Source organism: Plectrocnemia conspersa, unplaced genomic scaffold, assembly GCF_051122295.1.
Source record: "Plectrocnemia conspersa isolate PC_06_02 unplaced genomic scaffold, ASM5112229v1 ptg000006l, whole genome shotgun sequence".
In the NCBI taxonomy this organism is placed as follows: Eukaryota; Metazoa; Arthropoda; class Insecta; order Trichoptera; family Polycentropodidae; genus Plectrocnemia; species Plectrocnemia conspersa.
The window spans coordinates 445042-466111 of NW_028277170.1; the positions used below are offsets into that span (position 1 = coordinate 445042).

General features: G+C 34.4%; 1 protein-coding gene and 2 long non-coding RNA genes across 5 annotated transcripts; 1 reads left to right on the top strand and 2 right to left on the bottom strand.

Moving 5' to 3' along the window:
• Positions 1–598: 598 nt before the first annotated feature.
• On the bottom strand, positions 599–3922 carry LOC148233976 (uncharacterized). The gene is made up of 4 exons (XR_015809851.1): positions 3790–3922; positions 2991–3712; positions 2825–2914; positions 599–2749 (listed from the first exon to the last, which is right to left on the bottom strand). It is a non-coding gene; the product is annotated as an uncharacterized LOC148233976 (long non-coding RNA).
• A 6908-nt stretch (positions 3923–10830) lies between these two features.
• Positions 10831–13626, top strand: LOC148233977 (uncharacterized). 3 transcript variants are annotated; one of them, XR_015810037.1, is made up of 3 exons: positions 10831–10885; positions 11141–11339; positions 12510–13626. It is a non-coding gene; the product is annotated as an uncharacterized LOC148233977 (long non-coding RNA). The 3 variants fall into 3 exon arrangements; XR_015810038.1 differs by having other exon boundaries at positions 10838–11036; XR_015810036.1 differs by lacking the exon at positions 12510–13626 and having other exon boundaries at positions 11141–11629.
• An 881-nt stretch (positions 13627–14507) lies between these two features.
• LOC148233978 (juvenile hormone esterase) lies at positions 14508–20194 on the bottom strand. The gene is made up of 10 exons (XM_088187955.1): positions 19950–20194; positions 18630–18776; positions 18305–18452; positions 17754–17948; positions 17489–17685; positions 16904–17069; positions 16664–16842; positions 15741–15888; positions 14867–14990; positions 14508–14790 (listed from the first exon to the last, which is right to left on the bottom strand). The coding sequence occupies exons 1-10, from the start codon at positions 20139–20141 to the stop codon at positions 14589–14591; spliced, it is 1698 nt and encodes a 565-aa protein (XP_088044081.1). The 5' UTR covers positions 20142–20194; the 3' UTR covers positions 14508–14588.
• Positions 20195–21070: the final 876 nt, after the last annotated feature.

Consider the following 21070-nt stretch of genomic DNA (forward strand, 5'->3'; position numbering starts at 1 on the left):
GAATATGTTCGAGATCCTGAATATATTTATGTTTGAAAATAATTTGGAATGGAAAAAGTGCGTTGGTGTTTGTACCGACAGTGGTCGTTCAATGTCCGGCCCTTATGGAGGATTGCAGGTGCTTATTCGAAACAAAGCTCTTTTAGATTAGATTAGATCTCTTGGAACAAATTATTTAAAAATACGGTACAATACAGCAAAATTCAGGACGCCCATCATCACCACCATCATTACGTTTGTTTGGTAGACATTTTCTGAAACCGATACCATAAAGAAAGAATAAAACAATAGAATAAAAAAGGCCTACTCGACAGTGCAAAGTACTTCGCTCACAGAAGAATGAAAAGGGCAAAAGAATTCGAAAGGAGACATGATACTACTGTCCGGATTGTGCATTCAGTGTTTTAAAATTTATCATACAAAAAAAAATTATATGTAAAAAACACACGACAATTTTTAATTCCTTTCAAAATCGCACAGCCAATGTTTTTTGCGCAGTCTTCAGAAAATTAAAGGGAACATTGCTCACTACTGCATCTGCACGCAGCAAACGTAGGACAGAAGCACACATTTGTAGGGGGAAACACTGACTCGGTCATCGACGTCACATTCACAAGGGAGCTACCAGCGGACCAGGGCATGAGTTGGCAAGTGCTCGAAACCTACTCGCACAGCGACCATCAGTACGTCAGCTTCAAGATAGATAAGCACACCACCAGAACGAGACCACTGAAAACCCCAGGGTTGAGCGCACGCAAGCTCGACCACCTCCTGGACTAGGTCGTTGTCGCAAGGCGTGAGGATGTAGTGGGCACTGCGAACAGCGGGGCCGAAGCAGAAGAAACTGTCAGCCTCAGCGATGTTTATTATTCTCCAAAGAAAGTATCGTGTGATATAAAAGTGGGTGTGCTGACCTTAATCATTTGATAACGGATGCTATTTTTTCCCTTAAAATGTTTTGAAAAGAGAGAATTGAAGCGATGAATGATGTTGTTGCCCCCTCTATCACAGCAGAGATTATACTTCTGAAGAAATGGATCATTTTTATACGCTATAAAATAAGGCTACATTATCAAATGAAGCTATGAATACTAGCAAACTAAATAGTCATTTATCTACAAAGCATGAACATTTGGTCAAAAACACCACAGTTCTCAAAAAACACAAAGCAATTTTTTTTTTAAAAATTTACAATTAGCGATGAAGTTCAAGAAGCCAACTTTTTAGTGGCAGAACTTATAACCAAAAATATGTAGCCTCATAATATTGGAGAGACATTGTTACTTCCGGCTAATTCAGCAATTGTTAAAACAATTTTTGGTCTTACGACAAAAGAAATTAAGAAAATAATTTGTCAACTGATATTGAAAAACGCTTGATAAATAATGGCAGCGAATCTAAATTATTTAGTATGCAATTAAATGAATCTACGGATGTAGGTAGGAAAGCCCACTTGCTTGCTTTTATTCGAATTGTTAAAAAAGATCAATTTTTTAGCCCCAGGCACGAGTCATACATCAAGTACCCCCCCAATTTTGCCGACCGATTACGTCAACAAATGGCAAAGTTAATGCCAGCGCAACCTAAACGACATGGATCCCATTCTACGTTCATTTTTATGGACCCAAACACAGCCTCCCACATTTTTGTAAGGCAACACAGCGCGAGGCCCTCTTCAGCCACCTTACGACGGACCTTCTGCGGTTATTAGCAAGAGTAACAAAAGCATAATTGATATTCGGGGCCAGCAAAAAACTGTCTCAATTGACCAAGTACATTCAGACAACGGATGAGACGTCGCCGTTGTCATATCAGAAAACACTCCACCACAAAAAAGCCCATATCAACATACAAATACGCTCACGATCCAGACGGCAAGTTCGATTTCCAGATCGACTTCAGGTGGGACACTGCAACAAGAAAACCTCTTCCAAGTTTCAACTTTAAACTTAAAGACGACCCGCTGTAACTCAACACGGGTAGAACTTCCAATGGCTACTCTACGTTCAACAAACCGGAGCAGAACTTCCTATGACTGCTTCCCCCAACACACCTGTGTGTTGAATGAATATTATAATTAAAAAATCCACATAGAACCATATCCGACTACACCACGCGCCGCCACAATAACACTTGGGACAGCAGAGCAATGGAAACATTTTTTGTGTAATTGTATAGTATTTACAAAAGATAAAATGATTATTTTTTGTTCATTTCTATTATATGTAAATATTCAATAAATAAACTGAATTTTGTATAAATAATACGTCTTATTCTATATGAAATGTGAGTATTTTTATATTTTCCTAAAATTTATTATAACGAAATAAAACGGCGAAAATTTGGCTTACACGCAGTCAGCCAGGTACCCAGGACCGACACTGACTGCATTAGTCACTATTATACTAGCAAAATTATATTTTTCACAATTTTTTTGTGGCAGCACTATACGGCCGTTGTCAAAGTGGATGGATAAAATATATGCTTTACTTTAAACATTTCAAATAATGTATTTTCTTAATGCTATAGTTTGTCTTAAAATCAGCTGCATTGACTGCTGCTGCTTACGTTTATGTTGTTCTTGCTGCAGCACAGGACACCATGGAGCGTTCTTGTAGTTGATCACAATGTGACAAGGTCAGACCACATTCGTTGTATCCACACCAGACCACGGCTTGGATTTATCAAACGAACAGCATCTTCCAGTAAAAACTTGAAAATACGAATGTTTGTCCTCTAATATTTGAACCTTAACAATAATAAAGCAATAATATTAGTTTTTTATGGTTACCTATGTATAATTAACATAATACAATATCCTTACAGGTTATCGGCGTATAGTTCTGTTCCGTTCTTTATTTCATATTGAAAGCAATTTTGAAAATGCTCAGTGGCGGGGTGTTAATATTTGAACCTTAACAATAAAAAAACAATAATATTAGTTAAGTTATGGTTAACTTTGTATAATTTTCATAATACAATATCCTTACAGGTTATCGGCGTATGGTTCTGTTCTGTTCTTTATTTCATATTGAATGCAATTTTGAAGATGCTCCTCAGTAGCGGGGTGTATGTGACCATATTGTGGTTTAGATCGCATTGTGATTTATACATAGAACATGCATACCAGACTAAAAGTGCCGCTTCTGGGAGCGTGTGTAGTGCTCCATGAGGCGCGAGGACGCGGCGTACTTCGCTCCAAGCTTCGTGAAACAACTGTAGACCCGGAAGGCGCGTAGGGCTCCACGGGGCGCGAGAATAACGGGCATGTTTAGGAACGCTTTTCGGGGCCCCGTGGTGCGTCGGTGCAGCTACAGGCGAGCTCGCGTGTCAGGCACCGGATATGCGTTAAGAGCTCGGAATCGCGGGGGCGTAGCCCTACGAAAGCGTGATGGGTCACACACGGTCCAGTCGAGCTTGGTCTACGGCGGCACTTTGATGGGTCCCCGCTGGAGGCACGTGGCGGCGCCGGGTGCTCCCTGGGTAACGTGGTCGGCGGCGACTAACGACGGTGGCTGACGGGGGCACCTGGCCGGGGGCGCAGGCCCATCATCTCGGTGATCCGCCAGCTCGAGTCCGGATCCAGGAAAGCTCCGGCGGGATGGCAGCAGATGGCAGCAGCGGCTCGGCCTTGTTGTACCGCAGCGGCATCGGCCATTTTGAGTGTCTGACTCCGTGTGCTCAGGTATCACGACGTAGGTTACCAATTTAGCTACGGGATGGTGACGGGTGGCAATTACACAGATCGAGCCGTTGCAGTAACATTTTATTTACGATTAAGTTACTTACTTGGTTATAATACACGAGGCGAAAGCGCGCGAAACCGCGCGACGGCGTACGCGTCCGAGCACCTGAAGGATTGCCAGTCGAAAGAAGTTGTTATGCCAATGTCACGCTAGTATCGCCATGTTTTGGCCATAACAAAATATATATATACATATATAAATATAAATATAAATAGGTCCCCATAACTGCTATAGAAGCCACCTGCGATAAAAGGGTGTCAAAAATATGATAAAAATACATTTTCCTAATTAAAAATATTAAATATTACAAAATAAAAAATGTGATTTTATACTAGCGTAGAGTACGCTCGGGATAAGGATTCCGGTTTGTTATTGTGTGCGTGAACTGTGTGGCTCAAGACAATTTCGCTCAGAATATTTATTTTTTTTATTTCAAAAGAAAATATATGTTTATTTAACATACATACATCTGAGCTAAGTTGGAAATTTCAACGGACAATTAAAAATATATAATGTAATCGAAGAAACCAGACATTGATGTCATTAAATAAATATTTGCAAAATTCTAAATCTTTCACTAGTCAAAAAAATAATTAAGTCTTTAGCTATTCTTCAAAAGCAAAAAGATATAAAATGGGGAAAGAAATTATTCGCAGATTGTTTAATGGCTCGACAACTCTATTAAATAATTAGAATCCATTGAATAAATCAAAAAATTATCATTGGTGCAACGATAAGCATAATAACTTTTTTAAGCCTTACAGAGAATAGTGTAAAAAAACTAACAACGTACGAATTAATGAAAAAATAATTAAAATATTTTAATCCACGAGTAAGAGAACGAATAACTTACAGTGTATATTTGCAGCCTTGATATCAATTAACTTAGATATGCCCAAGAAATTTTGTTCTCTTAAAATTTAATTTATAAATAAAAACAGTGGCACGAGTTTAGTGCCCTACCCATGGGACAGTGGGCATATCTGGGTAAAACCAATATCAACACAAAATTATTTAAAATAAATCACTAGAGAAGATCGAACTTCTGTGACACACTGCACTTTAATGACGAATACCAGCGTTGACGAATCAGCGACTGTCCTTAAAAGAGAAAGCGAGACAACGAAGTACACGCTACATCGTTTCTCCCTCTCATATACATGTACACGCACACAATAACAAACCGGCATCCTTATCCCGAGCGTACTCTACTAGCTACATCAAAGTATAAATCATATCCACATTAGCAGTTTTTTGTTTTTTTACTTTCTTATTAAGGAATGATATAATTTCAGTATTTAAACTTAAAAAAAAAAAATTATAGATATCTTTGGAGTATTTACGGAGAACCAGAGCATTAGCTCTCTGTATAGTTGGAGACATATTTCGCTGTATCTTTTGCCACCATGATAACATAAGTACTGCGTAGTCTGACAGTAATCTACATAAATTTTTTGTACGTAAGCTTTCGATCACCGATTGCCTTTGAGAGGAATAAAATATCACACAATTTCATTCACAATGGCATCAATGACGGCGGACTACTCTTACCATATTGACAGACAAGTTCTTAACGTGCCTTTCTCTGCTAAGAACCCAGGTGTGACATTTGCGTGGTACTGGAAATTCCTCCTGCACTTTGTAAATTAATAATATTTTTGTATTGTGCACTCTTTATCAGGCCCTTGTCCGCAGAATATTAAAAGCTGGCTCCATTATATTTAGGGCTTCCAAACCGGGTAAGAAATGGAACCGGGTTATTTTAACGGGTACTCGGTTCTTTTTATTTCAATATAATGTTTATTTTTTTTAAATTAAGCAACTGTTGTCACACGATTCAAAATTCTCAATCTTTTTTTCTATTTTGCAAAACCGATTTAGAGGTTAATTAAACCCTTCTGGACAACGATATTTAGTGCTTCCAATAAGTTTGTTAAAATCACAGCTGCATACAAAGTAAGTAGTGATAAGCGGTATATCGAAAAGGTAAAATGAATTATGATTAAAATTCAAGATAAAATTAAAACTCCGGGTCAGTATATAGTAGTTGACAAAAATTGCCCAGAACTGAACCGAGTACCGGTTCCTTTATAAAAATTACCAGAGAACGGGCTAATGAATTTGAGCGAGTATTTGATGGAATCACATGTCTTCCAAGTAAATATTTTCGACTTCGTGCCAAAAATAATCAGTTATCATGCTCCTGTAGCGCTCACCATTGACCTTCATCGTTTTTAAAAAAGTCCCAGTGGCGCTGCTTGACCACAGTGCGCACCACATAGTCCCTTTTTATGGATGTAATGGTCTCACATGAACCACGCGAGGACTTTTCTGGCCCCATACGCGCCACCCAGAGAGGTGAAATCTTATTTGTTGGCGTTTTTGAAAGTGCAAAGTAACATCCTTGCAATATTTACTAGTGTTTTATGCTTTAAACTAAACCACACAGAAACGATATTATCGCTTTATTCGCTCTATTAACATTTGCGTACCGAAATCTCGAAAACAGGATCGAGAATCGGTATGGGGTCCAAAGTAACCCCAAATTCAAATTGATTGTTAATGAACTAAAAGTTAATATAATAGTGAAATTAATTTATATTTTTATTTTAAGCATGTTTAAAATGCATTTTTTCGCTATAGAATTTATTCATAAATAGCTTTTCCCGACTATACTATCAGAGAAAGTATCAGTAGCAAAATGGCGCGGTCTTATGTATCACTCTGCACGTTAAGTCGTAAAATAAAACTTTTTTTTTTAAATATTTTAAATTCTAATATACCTACAAATTAAAATTAATTAATAAAGGTAAACTCTAAAACGTATTAAATACAAAGTAAATAAAAGTTATTTATAATTTCAAAACTTCGATGTTGTTATTATTTCTTACCATACTTTATTTTTTTGGTTTGATTCATTGACATATCTTTATAGATCACAATAAATACATAATATTTAACTAATGATTAAAATAACAAGAATTTTGGGGTACAAATGTATCCCGCTTAGTCTCGTGAAAATTTAACGATAGATAGACTTTAAAACAGATAAAAATATTAAAAAATATTTCATCAAATAGTTAATTATTGCAAATCTAACTAAAAGTGTCGTAGTAACCTATTCTCATAAAAGAAAAAGCTTTAAATTAGCTAAAATTAAAATGTATAACATAGTTCTAGATTGACAAAATACTACAATGTACCTAGTTATTATGTTACATTCGAAACTTTCGTGAAAATCTAATATTAATCTCACTAACAAAAAAACAAGAGTTCCAGAACACAACCAGTGGCGTCATTTGGAGTGAGGACATCTGTCTCCCCTAATTTGGGCAGAAAAATGGCTGTCATTTAATGACATCGAAATATTTAAAAATGCAGTGGGAATGTTTGTTGCCGAGAATTCCCACAGCGGCACGATTTTATTGTTTTTGCCGTGGATTTTTGACTTCTGAGAAGGGATAATTATTATTAAGCTCTCCTATTAATCAAAATTAAATTTAGATATACATCATTTGATTCTCACTTATTATAATTCGTGAATTGTTACAGTCTTATTATGAACACTAGACAATCAAGCGTTTTCTCTGCGACGGCGACGGCACGATTTTATTGCTTTTGACGTGGAATTTTTATTTCTGAGAAGAAATCATTGTTTTTGCGCTCTCCGTTTAGTTAAAATTCAATTAAATGTGCTTCGTTTAATTCTCACTTATTGTAAGTCGTAATATTGTTTAAAAAAAGTATTATTATGAACGCTAGATAACCGAGTACTTTTACTGCAACGGTACGATTTTATTGTTTTTAACGTGGATTCTAAACAGGGACGTCATTTAGGGGGGTGCATGTAGAAGTATTTACCTCCCCCCCCCCCATACTCCACCCAATGAATTTACCCAAAAAAATACATGACACTTAATTAAATACTATATATAAAGAACGACTACTGACTAACCAACTTTTGCCCCCCTTGACTGGAAAAAGCTGAAATGACGTCTCTGATAAAAACTCCATTTTCTTATAGACGTAAAACTAAGGTAAATATTAAAATTAATATTTATATTATAAATCTATTATATGACATGTAATTTTGAATGCTTCTCGGTTTGGAGATAAATAATTAATACTATTCAATAAAACTTCAGATTCAATAAAATAATTCGCGGTTCTAAAATTGCGTCAGATAGTTTGTCTGCAACTCGCTAATATACTGTGATTTAAAAATATATACACACTGAACACTTTGATAGACTAACAAAAATAACATTGCTAAAAAATTAAAACTCGAGTTTGATGAAATAATATTTAAAAAATAAATTATTAAATTAAAATCAAAGGCTATTACGTTACATTCGCTATTAAATTGTATATTATATTCAAATGCATTTTTTGTTATATTTAATTTCATAGAGTAAATAGATAATTGAAATAATAAAATTATACATTGCCATTATAATTTATATATAATTTATTATTTTAAAATGTAGAAATTTCATATTTTAGCTGTGATCAGGATTTAATCACAAAAAACGCTTTAAATTTCAAATCATGGAGGCGAAAGGGTTAAACGCTTGGCGGACAACATGTGCTCAAGAAAAAGCGCGTTAGCGGCGAAAGGGTTAAACCAGTACCCCTACCACGGTGCCCTTCAGGAGGTAATGCTGAAGGACGTCATTTTATTGCAATCCACCGTGGCCTTCGGAAGTACCATATCTAAGTAAAAATAGTTTGAAGTAGTCTGTGGAACATAGCAATTAGTGGCGACATTCTACTGTTATAATGTGCATTCACATCCATGAACAAGATCAACCCTTGGTACCTGAGGTGCATGAGAGGGTCGCACCAGCCTTAGACCACGACAACAACGACGAAGATTTGCCGCATTACATCCAGCAACGGCGAATCAATCTACAGCATCATCGATATCATGCGCCCTTTCACCAATACGCATTACCTCTTCATCCATTATGGCCCTATGGAGACGTGCAGCAATTATTCCCAGAGGAGCCTCAATTAATACACAGCGTACAAATAAATACCGTATCTTCTTCTGGTCTGCCTGCGATAGACACTGAGCCGGAAGATGAAGAACTATCGAGCAATGACGACACTCTTGAATTGGTATCGAATGAGAATCAATTGGTGGTCACCGTAGAGCCTGACGACGAATATCGTGTGAGTAGTTCGGTGCCAGATTACAATCAATTGGTGAACGAGCTTGATCCAAATTTCAGAGAAGACAGTGTGTTTAGAGCTAATGTGCAGATCAGTATTGTAATCATTCTAGCTTCTGGTCGTACATGGAAATTGCACATAATTTTGAACCGGGCAGCTACAGTCCGGGAGGTGCTGCAGAAACTGCAAGTTCCTGGAGCTGATCGATCGGACATTGTGTTTGCTTGTGTTCATGAAGACGGAATTGATTATGTAGCGTTTATTGGATCTATGATGCAGTGCTTAGAACTATTGATTATTTCGAATTTGCTGTAAAACAAGTGAAGATTAAAAAAACTGTGTTGTGATTTTTCAAAACTATGTGTGATATCAAGTAAAAATTATACTTATTTTATTATGTATTTGTAATATTATGTATTTTCTCTTAAAACAATAATTATGTAAAATAATAACTTTTAAACGTACAAATAAATTAAACATTATAAGCAACTGTGTCACCTTTTTATTTTTATATTTTTTTCAAACCATTGCTCCATCACTACTTAAAAATAAAATATTAGCAATTATTGATACACATAAATACATTATATATACAGATACTGTTAATGACAAGAGAAGAATCGACACATTTTCATAAGATATGGCAGCATCGTTGGCTTCTGAATACTGGTAAATAAATATTTATAATATTTTATATACATATAATAATAATAATTTTATATACATATAATAATAAAGACGCGGATTCTTTTGAGGCAGTGATTCATCGTATTATTCAGCTATTCTCAGCATTAAAGAGCATCAGTCAGCTATTCTTCTGCATTAAAGATCATCGTATGAAGATCACATTATTGATAGAATGTAGATTATTGTTAAAATATCTGTTTTGTTTCTCACATTTCACATACCTTTGCCTAAAGTAACGATAATTTAAAATGATTCTATATTTTTAATTCGCATTAATAGTCACAAAAATAGTGTGAGCAAAAAGCTCCATTTTCTTATCTATCAACGTAAACCTTTGTATTTTTTTATCTATATTTCAACCCGAAGCTTTCACTTTAACTTAAACCATTAAAAAAAATGTTAAGGTAAAACCCGTACAGGACTATAATCAACGATCGCGATAAACTATTTTTTTTAGAATACATAAAAAATAGTAAAAATGCGAATAGATAATATTCTCAATGCTGTCAAGCATTACTTTACTACCTTTATTTTCTGGTTTTATAAAATATGTTAATGAAAATATAGCCTATAAATTAAATTTGCAACTAATATATTATCTGTGTTTTTTGGAAGCTGTGAGCCAAACTAAAACAGTACTTTGAAAAGAAAAAAAATGACAACGACAAATAATGGGTATTTATGATTATCTGCTTTCACTTGCACAATTAAATAATTCATCATCTTGACCTTATCGCGGCCGCCGCAGACTTTTCAGGTGCATCGTCTTTGATTTGATATTTGATTCGATCGAATCGAGGTCACACAAGCAGCATATAACCAGAGGACGAAGATCTATAGACCAGTCGCAATGTTGTCAACTTCTACTAAACTGTTCGAAATAATTATATATGGATAAATCTTCACTTTCGTATAGTTTTGTTATACCAACAGCATGGGCTTCAAAAACAAGATTGCTTCTTTCTATGTATTATTTTTTTATGTATTATTTTTATAATATTGAAATAATAATATATATTGTTTTTTGACTTGTGGAATTGGGGTAACCTGTTATGTTACGATGATCTTAGTTTATTTTAAATAAATAAATAAATGTGGCCCTATGTGAAGTAGCGGAGGGGGAGGGGTGTAAAATTTTATGAAAAAACTGTGATTTAATTTATGGAAACGGCCTAATGATAGAAAAATTAAAAGTAAAAAAAATGTCCGAACTTACGCTTGTTACGGCCATATGTCACTTTGACAGACGCGTTAACCTAAATAAACCGACAATTTTAGTGAGTATAATCACTTATTTTCACGATTTGCACTTATTTTGTAAGTGCTATTGACCATAAATCGTGAGCTAAGAGTGCCAGCGAGCGCGGAGAAGGATTATGAAAATAATGTGGTACCTTTTGGCATGATGCACATGGACCATTTAAGAGTGTAAAACGAATCAGTTATCTGTTAATAGTTGTAGATAGTTTTACAAAGTACAATAAAACCTACAGTGTAAAACCAACGCATAGTTTCTGACTACTTTCTTGCAGGAAAAGGAGACTGAAAGCATGTCATGAATGACTAAACCGTACCATGACCGATGCAGTAATCTCTACCAAAAAGTTTTACTGAGGGACGAGAACGGTTTCAATCAAAATGACAGTACGCAGCTGAGATCACAGAGCACATCAACTAGATAGGACAAACTGAGTATATAATGTGGCAGAACTACAGCTTATAGCGAGAAAGGTATAATTTGAATCGATCCACACTTTCAAGTAGCTAGACAGGTATCAAACCATAATTCTTAACCCATTCACTCTGAGTAATATATAGAAAACGAAAAAATGTTATTTAATAATATATTCGAATACCATTTAATGATCATTAGGTTGTTGAATGTACTAAGCCAAGCTGTTAACATATTTTTTTATAGATTTTAACATTTATCAATCTTATTATTCAATCAAAGCAGCAATTAATGATTTTACGTGTGTAGTTAATATCCCAGCAATACATTTTTTTATATGAAATATGAACTATTCTTTTATTTCACATAGTCAAAACTTTGAAAAAGATCGTATTTATGCCAGATTTTTAATGGGCTGCTTTTATACTGCAACTCTGTTCAAACCTTTTTTTTTATACCTGGAAAGGGATGGTTGATTGTGTTGATTGATGTAGGGTTTTGCGATTTTTTTGTCACACTTGTCACACTGATAATTTTACTTAACTGTTATAAATGGTTCTTCAATGGATCTTAAAAGTTTAAAAATGTAGTATAAGATGAGTTTAGAATTTAAAATTTTATTAAATTGTATCAGATACTCCAGGCGAGATATGGCATGGAATTATATCTGCCAACAATATGTTAAGTATCACATACATAATTATTGGGGAGTTCGTTTTTGAGTTTATATTATAGGCTCTTGTGCCACACTTAGTCAAACACCTGGCTGGTGTCTAGAAATGCAGCTGAACTGTACTTCCGTTCATGGAGGCTTCTGTTCACCTCACCCGCCACTCGGTGTACTTGTTCGATTGTACTGTGTTCCTGAAGAAAACCAAATTGATGATGAGGAACCAACTTTTTTCTCTGTAAAACAGTTCTAATTCTTCTGAGCAACAGTTTTTCGAAAACTTTTGATAATATAGGTAGGAGACTTATTGGCCTATATGATTTTAGGTCTTGTGAATCCTTTGCCGGTTTTGGTATTGTTACAACCTTCGCTATTTTCTATTGAGCTGGATAGTATTGGAGTCTCAAAAATGAGTTCAAGATAAACGTAATCATTTTATTGGCACTGTCTGGAAGTTCCTTTAATATTTTTCCTGTAATTAGATCATCTCCAGGAACTTTTTTTAGGTTGAAATTGTTTTTAATAACAGATTTAACATCTCTCATTATCTTTTTGACAGGCACGTCGAATTGCTACGGAGCCTCCAGAAAGGACAGTATCATCCTCTCTTCGTTCTCTGAGCAAGACGCTGGAAATGGTTTATAAACCTTTACTAAACGTTCAGCAAAAGTTGTAACTTTTTCTTTATTGTTTCTTGCCTATTTTCCATTTTCTAGTTTTATTAGGGGTATATGCATTTGCATCCATATTCTTCTTAGCTTCCTTTTTTCTGCAATATTTTATTTTACAAACAATGGAATATTGCTTTTGGCATTTTGCTCTTTACGTTGCGAGGTGGCACCTGCACCAGTTCCTATGACAAAAGAGACAGCTTGATCTATTTCTTCTCCAGTTTTTAATGCTGTATTAAATCTGATTGTCTACTCTACTAGACATCTGAATTTGTTCCAATTCGTTTTTGCGCTTGCAAAGGCCACTGGTTTAGACGTTGAGAAAACTTGCGTCCCCAGTATTACTGGTGAATGATCTGATGATAGGGCGTGCATTCTGTTTTTAAGCAGTTGGAGGCTATTTTTATTCATCGCTTTGAGAAGCTCCCTACCGCATGGAGTAATCAGTCTGGTGTCCCACTGTGTATGTAATCCCCTGCAGCAATGAATCTATCACCAAGAGTGTGGTAAAACCCTTCTAAGTTTTTTGTTTTGATTTTATGCTTAGGAGAACAGTAAACTGCACTTATTTTAGTGATTCTATGTGCTCACGTTGATATTTACCCAATTTGTGGTGCTTGATTGATTTATTGATTATTACTGCGGTTCCTCTGTGAGCAGTGTCGTCCAGATATTTTGTGTCATATATAGCATAGACAGGTATTTTAAAGAAACTTTTATTTGTAAAATAAGTTTCACTTATAAGTATTATATGTATTTTATTAATTTTTATAAATGTTTTTACTTCCTCGCTATATTGAATTGAGATTTTGATTGAATAACGTTTTATGCGTGATTCTGCGATTTTAACCAACTTCTTCAAAATATAAAAAAGCAGAGTTGGCAAAATATCTACCAGCAAATGAAAAATTATTTAATATAAAAAAATGTAACTTTTTAATTTTTTATTCATTGTCTTCTAAAAAAAAATTGTCAAATTATTTATTAAAAATTTTTAAAAGACAACTTTTTTATTTAATTTTAAAATTATGTATTAGTAAAAAAGTTTTCGACAAACGTTATAAATGATACATAGGTACTTGCTGTCATACAGTGGAACAACATTACAATGTCATAACTTATGTTATTCCACAATCCAATATTGTGTTATATAGATACTAGTTAAGTATGAAAAAACTTTTTGATTAATAAATTGTGAAATATAATATTACAAAAATCCAAAAATGAGCATATGTAAATCTGTAAATTCGTTTTTCACCTCCTGTAAAGTTGACTATTTACGTATTTAAGACTTATAACGTTATTCGCGTCGCATATTCAATTGTGTAAACATGCCTTTTTATATCTAATTTATAAATTTGCACGAAACTACCTCTTCAGCTGACACTATACAACACCGACTTGAAATTATATGCTAAGACTATTAAGGATCAGTACATAGTGAGTGATGCGTGTGTAATATGAGATATTGAAACTGTTGACTCTCAGTTTGAGAGTTGATAAGCTTAGGCAATCTTATTGATATGGGTTTTAATTGTTTCAGAATAGCCGATTGTTAAACAACTGAGTGATTTAGATTCTATATAGAGATGGGCTTTTGTTAACCGTCTGCCTTTTAGTGGCGGAAAGTGTCTTACTATGTCATTTTCTCGATTTCGTTCACCATCAGATTATTTCTACAATCTTGGTGGGAACATTTTGGCTAGAGAAACTTTCACTAAAGATCTCAGAATCACTTAAGAACAAGTGGAGGTTCTCTCTACACGCGAACAATGTCTGTGTCGTATAAGTCTTCTAATTTTCACTTTAATTAAAAAAAGTTTTAACTCTGTATTCACTAATCAAAGTCTTGTACTAATTTATATCACAATAAATGTTGTCACCTATTTTTTTTATTATTCATATACATATACATTTATTATTTATTCTAAAGGCAATATCGAATCAAAAATAGCTCTACCAGGAAACTATAATTCCGAATGATCAAGTATGTGACTAGTTCCCAGTCCATTTTTGTATATCTTGGAATGCTCTTTCTGCCACAACGGCAGCTCTCGCCAGAACGCTCTTCTATCATCAGCCAAACCGTCGACCTCTCTATAATCACCCCCTAACTCCCTATGGTTGAATTTATTGCGGTCGAACGGTAGCCACGTTAGATCCGGTTTTCTAAAACAAAAAAATATATTTTCAAAAGTAGTGATTAAACTCGGTTAAAATAAGTTTCATGACATGACTATAATACCCAGTTTTAGCAAACGTGCTCCAAATCGTCGTCATGTAATCTTGTACTTCTAGTCCTTGCTCGTTCAATTCAGGAAACAATTTTGTTTTTAAAATGTAAGTCATCTCGTCGACGTGACATGCACCTGAAATTTTAAATATAATTTGCTACTGTCCTATGAAACAAAAATAGTATTTTTATGTATACCACTGTACTAGAGATGTTTACAATGTTCAAGAAAATCATACCATTGAAATGTAGTATATTATTGTATTGACTTAAAGACGATGGTCAATGAAACGAGAGAGGATGATCTGTGAAAGACTAAGTAAGAAAGTAGGGTGTATTCTTGTTGGGTGATGCGACTGTTGATACCGGATCAGAAAATTCACAGAGTAAAGGTAATGTTCATGGTGTTTTAAAATTGTGAAAAGATAATTATATTCTATTATCTTATAAAATAGGTTACAAAAACATAAAATACTATTCAGATCTATGCTTATTGGACTAATCCAACAAACATTAATTTAAAAATGAATGTAAACTGTATACTTTTCTTATTATAAGTTTTAGGATATCTGCAAAGAGGAGTACCACCGTATACTCCTCATTACCCTAGTGATTACTCCTTATGACATGATTAAACCATGAGGCAATCATTTTCAATCTTTCAGATAGTAGTGAAAATAACGATAGCTGAGTAAATAAACAATCCGTAGCAAAAGTTCTTTGAGCATTAAAAAGCTTGTTTCTTTTCTAAAAAGTGCTTAGCCTAATAATGGGAATCACTTGAACAGATCTAGACATTGTAAACGTTCTTCTTATGATGTTATTTCTGCCATTTAAACATTTAGCAAAAAATGTTCGGTGCAAAGAAAATAAAGCAATAATTTACCATAATCTCCTTTGGGATCTCCAAAAATTTGTGAATAACTACTGTTTCCCTTGTATGTAAAGTGATAGTAAAATATTTCCGGATTATAAATCGACAGCAATCCTAAAGTTTCATCAATTCCAGCTATAAATAGCGAGTCTGAGTAGATCTAAATCGCCATAAATGAAAACGAAAAAGTAAATTATTAAACATTGCATATATATTATAATTAAAAGTCAGGTCACTTTTTATAAATTATATAAATATTTTTTTCAATTTAAAATTAAAATATATTTTTTTATCAAGCACATGGGATTTAACGATTTTTTATACTATGATAAAAACCCTAGTTTTAATCGGATATCCGACAATAACTGGTAAGTATCTAGCAAAGTAATTAAGCCATTTATAAAATTTAAAAAAAATATAAAGTTCAAAAATAATGTATATTTTTTTAAATACAGAAATCTATCTTATTATTTTGCCTTAAATTTATAACCTGCATTAGGGATTGGGTTTTTATTAGCGTACATAATTATAAATTTTATTAAGCCTTCCTGGCTTCATAAAATTTAACATGCTAATATCGGGGTGATTAATTAAAGTCGCTTTGCTACTAGTGCGTTCGCTAAAAACATATAAATTTTAAGAATAATACTATATTAATACATTAAAAATCATCGCATCGTCCCCACGTGGCATAAAAATAATATAAATACTCCTTCAGATATAAATTTCGCATCCACTCAGCACAATAATCAATAATAATTGAAAATTTCGGTTTGAACGTTTTGTCGGCCAGCGCGTGGAATAATTTCCCGTCGGCCGACATCAAGAAAAAATAATTCGTTTCTAAATCCCTTTTCGATAGATAAATTCAATTATTACAAATTCATTTCGAGTCTTTAAGTGACTCCCTAAAATCGCAATACAAACACACTGACGTCTGTCAAAGCTTGCTTCGATTCCAACTTCGGTTTATCTTTGCCGTCGAAGTAAAATTGTTTTATGGCTTTGGTTATGTCGTCGGCGTACTTGGAAGATCCGTAATCAAATGTGATGGGGGCCAATTTATCAAAATGTTCCGATAGCTCTTCCAACTGTCCGGGTATCCCAAAAACGCCTGCAATTGCAAGTCGAAGTTAATGATGTTTTTTTTATATATTTTAAATTCCTGATTATACCTGAAGATCTCAGAGCGCCTTCGTTTCTATTGTGTCCTATCAGGACGGGAACGCGGGCGATTCGACCTTCCAGCATTGTGACTCTAGGGTCTTCGTCCAAAAATGAATCTTCGTGTTTCGGTTCGACGACAGGTCTGAACGGAATCATGGGATCAAAGTCCCAATCCTTAAAAGTTAATATATTAAATCAATGTTAAGTGCCGTCGCCGTTTAGGGAACCAATCTTCAATTTGTCTATGTATTCTATCACTATTTTAAACGGTTTTTGGTGGAACGTATCTACAGTGAAAAAAAAAGAAAACGTGTTCTGATTGCACTCAAATTCCAGTTGCTATATCGAATAGTCAAATTTCACTGCAGTTGTGAACTCTAATAGTTATAACTCTCATGCTGGCTACAAATAATTAATAGTCATGAAGATAAGCGGCCCCTAAAATTTCCGAGATAAATTTTAGCTGCTTCGGTTTAGAGTTTCATAAATATGCTAAGCCTAAATATATGTATATATGAACAATTTTCAATAACATTGCAAGGCTTTGAATACAATAGTAAAGCAACAGGAAAAATAGCATTCAAATAGCTTACGTAGAAGTATTTATCCGCGTCGATGAGTTGTTTGGCACTTTTCTTTCTGAGACAGTCCACCAGTTTCTTGCTATCGTACGTAGGGCAACTCATGACCTTCCCTAAGAGCTTGGCGTGATCCTCAGTTCTGTTCGGCGGAGAGTTAGCCCAGGGGCATAGAGCAGTGCCAGATTGCATTATTGCTCGATGAAACAGTCCTTGGGGAACATAAACGACATTAACTTTTTAGTATGAGCATAAGATGCGTCATTTCGATTGTGCCTACCTCTACTCTTTGGAGACATCATGTGATAGTGAACACTAGCTGCTCCAGCGCTCTCTCCGAAAATCGTCACACAATCGGGATCTCCTCCAAAATGTATAACGTTTTTTTGTACCCATCGCAAAGCCAAATTTTGATCTTTCAACGCCCAATTTCCGGGCGCTGCGTCATCCATCGTTGAAAATAATCCAAAAACACCTATTAAACGTTAGTTTATATTATATATGTATACTTATGAAGGCAACATATAATATATTATGAGGAGAAAAAAAATGTCCAAATAAATAGGGTGACTATTAAGTAACCAAAAAATTACGTCCCCTTTTGGATTAACCTTTACTCTACCGCGCTCGACACCGCCGCGCCACCCGATGCTGATGCTTATATTTTATCTTTAATCTTATCACAAAAATGGGCAAAATACGCCGACTTTTGTGACCTAAATCGACATAATAAGTTTCATGACTGACATGTGCTAATATCGATATTAAACTGTATTAAAAAGAAGCGTATTTTAAAATGGTAAAAGGGTTTTAAAAAATATCAAAAATTACTTAATCTATAGTTGACTCCAATGTAAATAACCGATTTGTCGACAATATATTCAGGTCCATAAAAATTCAATCCTCCCGTGCCACACATCCATCCACCGCCGTGGAAAAACACCATAACCGGTAAAAGATCTCTGCTTGTAGAAATAGTCTTAAAAAAATATGTTTGGAATAAGAATTTCTTAAAAATAACATAAGCTAAATTATATACAAAAGGAATGAACAAAATTAGCATTTGATTTAAGTAATAAATATTGAAATATTTTTTAAAGATATTATGTTTTGTTATTTTGCCCTTTATATACAATATTAAGTAAAGGACAAGTACCTCTTCCGGTGCGTAGAGACTCAAGAACAAGCAGTCTTCGCTTCCAGAAATTTCTCTTATCCTGACGTAAGGGTTGTTTTGGATGCATTGCGGGGCCACTTCACTAACGTTCTTCTCGCCTTCCCAACTTTTGGCTTCTACTGGAGGCTGTAGATGCAAAATAAATATTTTTCCCAAACTTACTTAAATACAGTAGAAAAGTATTAAATTTGCAATAAATAGCAAGGATAATGCGTTAAAATCTCAAGTCAATGCTCCCACGGTCGCGATCGCGTGTCAAATTTCTAGCTTAACCTGTTCACCGCCACGCGCATGTATACACGCGTTGCTTTGTCGGGCACTAGCGCCACCGCTAGGGTTAACACAGTCGTGTTGCGGAAATTCAATTTTTTTATTGTTAATTTAATCTAAATAATATTTTATATTCAGTACAGTGATATAATCCTCGTCATATCTTATAATCGTTATAGTTTTCGCCATAATAATTAAAAATCGGTATAGTGGTATAATTCTTATAATATTTTATGATCATTATAATGATATATGAATTGAAAAAAATTGTTTTGGACTATTTCATTTTTTTTATGACTGATGATTTTATTTTTTTAAATATTTTTTATTAAAAAATAATTTAAATATATATTTCGATGGGTTTATCAATTAAATTACTCTACTATTTACAATTAGAAGGATTAACTTATACTATCAATCATAAAAAAGAGTCATTTCGACTTGCAGTAAAGCGTTTTAACAACAAATATTCTTACAATGTTACAAATGTATCCCAATATTATATTCGTCTAGAATTGTCCATCGGAGATTCAATCAATAAAGTACAAGAAATCGATAATTTTCAAAAGTTTATGGATGAATTGTTTCAGTTTATAATAAAAATCCAAAAAGTAAATAGCGTTAAATAAAATATCTAGGTAAAATTTATAAAAATTAAATATGAATGTACATGGAAAATATATAGTGAGTATTCTGTTAATTTAGGACAATAGGTTCAAATACTTCAGAAAATATAAATTATATTGGGCGTCTATATCATGCCTCTGGATGTCAACGGTAAAATCAGTATGGGCATGACATACCTACATGTCTTTGGACTTCTAAGGGTTAATAAATAATACAAGTATCAAAACAGAGTTAGCAAACTTGTTTTACCATGTCAAATAAATTGCAGTTATTAATTAAACTTAAGCAATGCACAAATCGGGTCGAATTCTTCCGTCAACTTTCGATGACGACTTTAAAACATATTCAATCAACTCTCTCGTAAGAAGAAATATAAGTACGTTTTCAAGATTAAAACAATACCTTAAATCTAAGTTCACCCAAAGGTGGTTCTGCGTAGGGAATCGACATGAAGGCGGCGATTGAATCTCCTCGTTGAGATTTGAGGTAACTTCCGATCAACGTTCCTTGGGAAGTCGTCACTTTCGGTACACGCTCCGCCCTCACACATAGCAATACGACAAAAAAACAAACCAGCACATAACGCGGCTTCATCGTGTGCGTGTGAGCGCAACAGCGAATAGCCAGCGACTGGTCATGAATCTGGAAGGCCTTGCGATTAGAATGTTGGCGAGGTGTTTTTACTCAAGACTCGAAGTGAAAATATTCATCAATAAAAGTGCATAACTATTGGTTTACATAATACTAAACAGAATATCGTTACTTACTTAACTTACCAAACATCACGCCTAAAGTCGGATTAACCATTGAGCATATGTAGTACATGCACTTATTATTACATTAAAACTAGTCTTGTTTATGACCAGCAATTAATTTTACACTATGTTTAATCATTTATGTTTTAAACAATATGTTCACCCATTGGCGTCCAAGAGTTTTCTGTTCTACACTACACAATCACTAATAGTAAAAGAGTTTCAATAATGATAACTAGACCAGTTCTCTTCAGTCGTCTTTTCAACTTGTTCACGTTGAGTAGTTTGCTGCCTTGGTGTTGACGTGTTGTTGAAACCCCGTTTCATGTTCAGCAGCAATACATTTTATAGCACTTTATTTTGAATTTTTTTTTAATGTTTTGACGTAGCACTGTTAGCCACATTCCCAAAGTTGTATGCCGTAGATTAGTGTACACCACAGCTTCCAATTTTTACTCACATAGCCGACTCACAAGAAGAAAATCGTATACGTCGCACGAAAATACGATTAATAAATTGATTGTGGCGCGCACTGTGTGGCATATTACGCCGTATTGTTAAAACAAACCTCTTCCTATTTAATGCCATTCAATTGGGGAACGAAAATATCAGTAATCATTGATCTATAGCGCTCTCCAGTGGCTGTAACGTTCTGGCTGGCATCATTTTTGAAGAAATATGGACCAATGATTTCACCAGCCCATAAAACACACTAAACAGTGACTTATTGTGGATGTAACAGCGTCTCAATAATTGATTGTGGATTTT

Coding starts and splice junctions, on each gene's coding strand:
- LOC148233978 (XM_088187955.1), bottom strand. CDS start 20,141: ATGAAGCCGCGTTATGTGCTGGTTTGTTTTTTTGTCGTATTGCTATGT. Junction 17,686..17,753: donor GATGTCTCCAAAGAGTAGAG/GTAGGCACAATC, acceptor ATGTTCCCCAAG/GACTGTTTCATCGAGCAATA. Junction 17,070..17,488: donor ACGCGGATAAATACTTCTAC/GTAAGCTATTTG, acceptor TTAACTTTTAAG/GATTGGGACTTTGATCCCAT.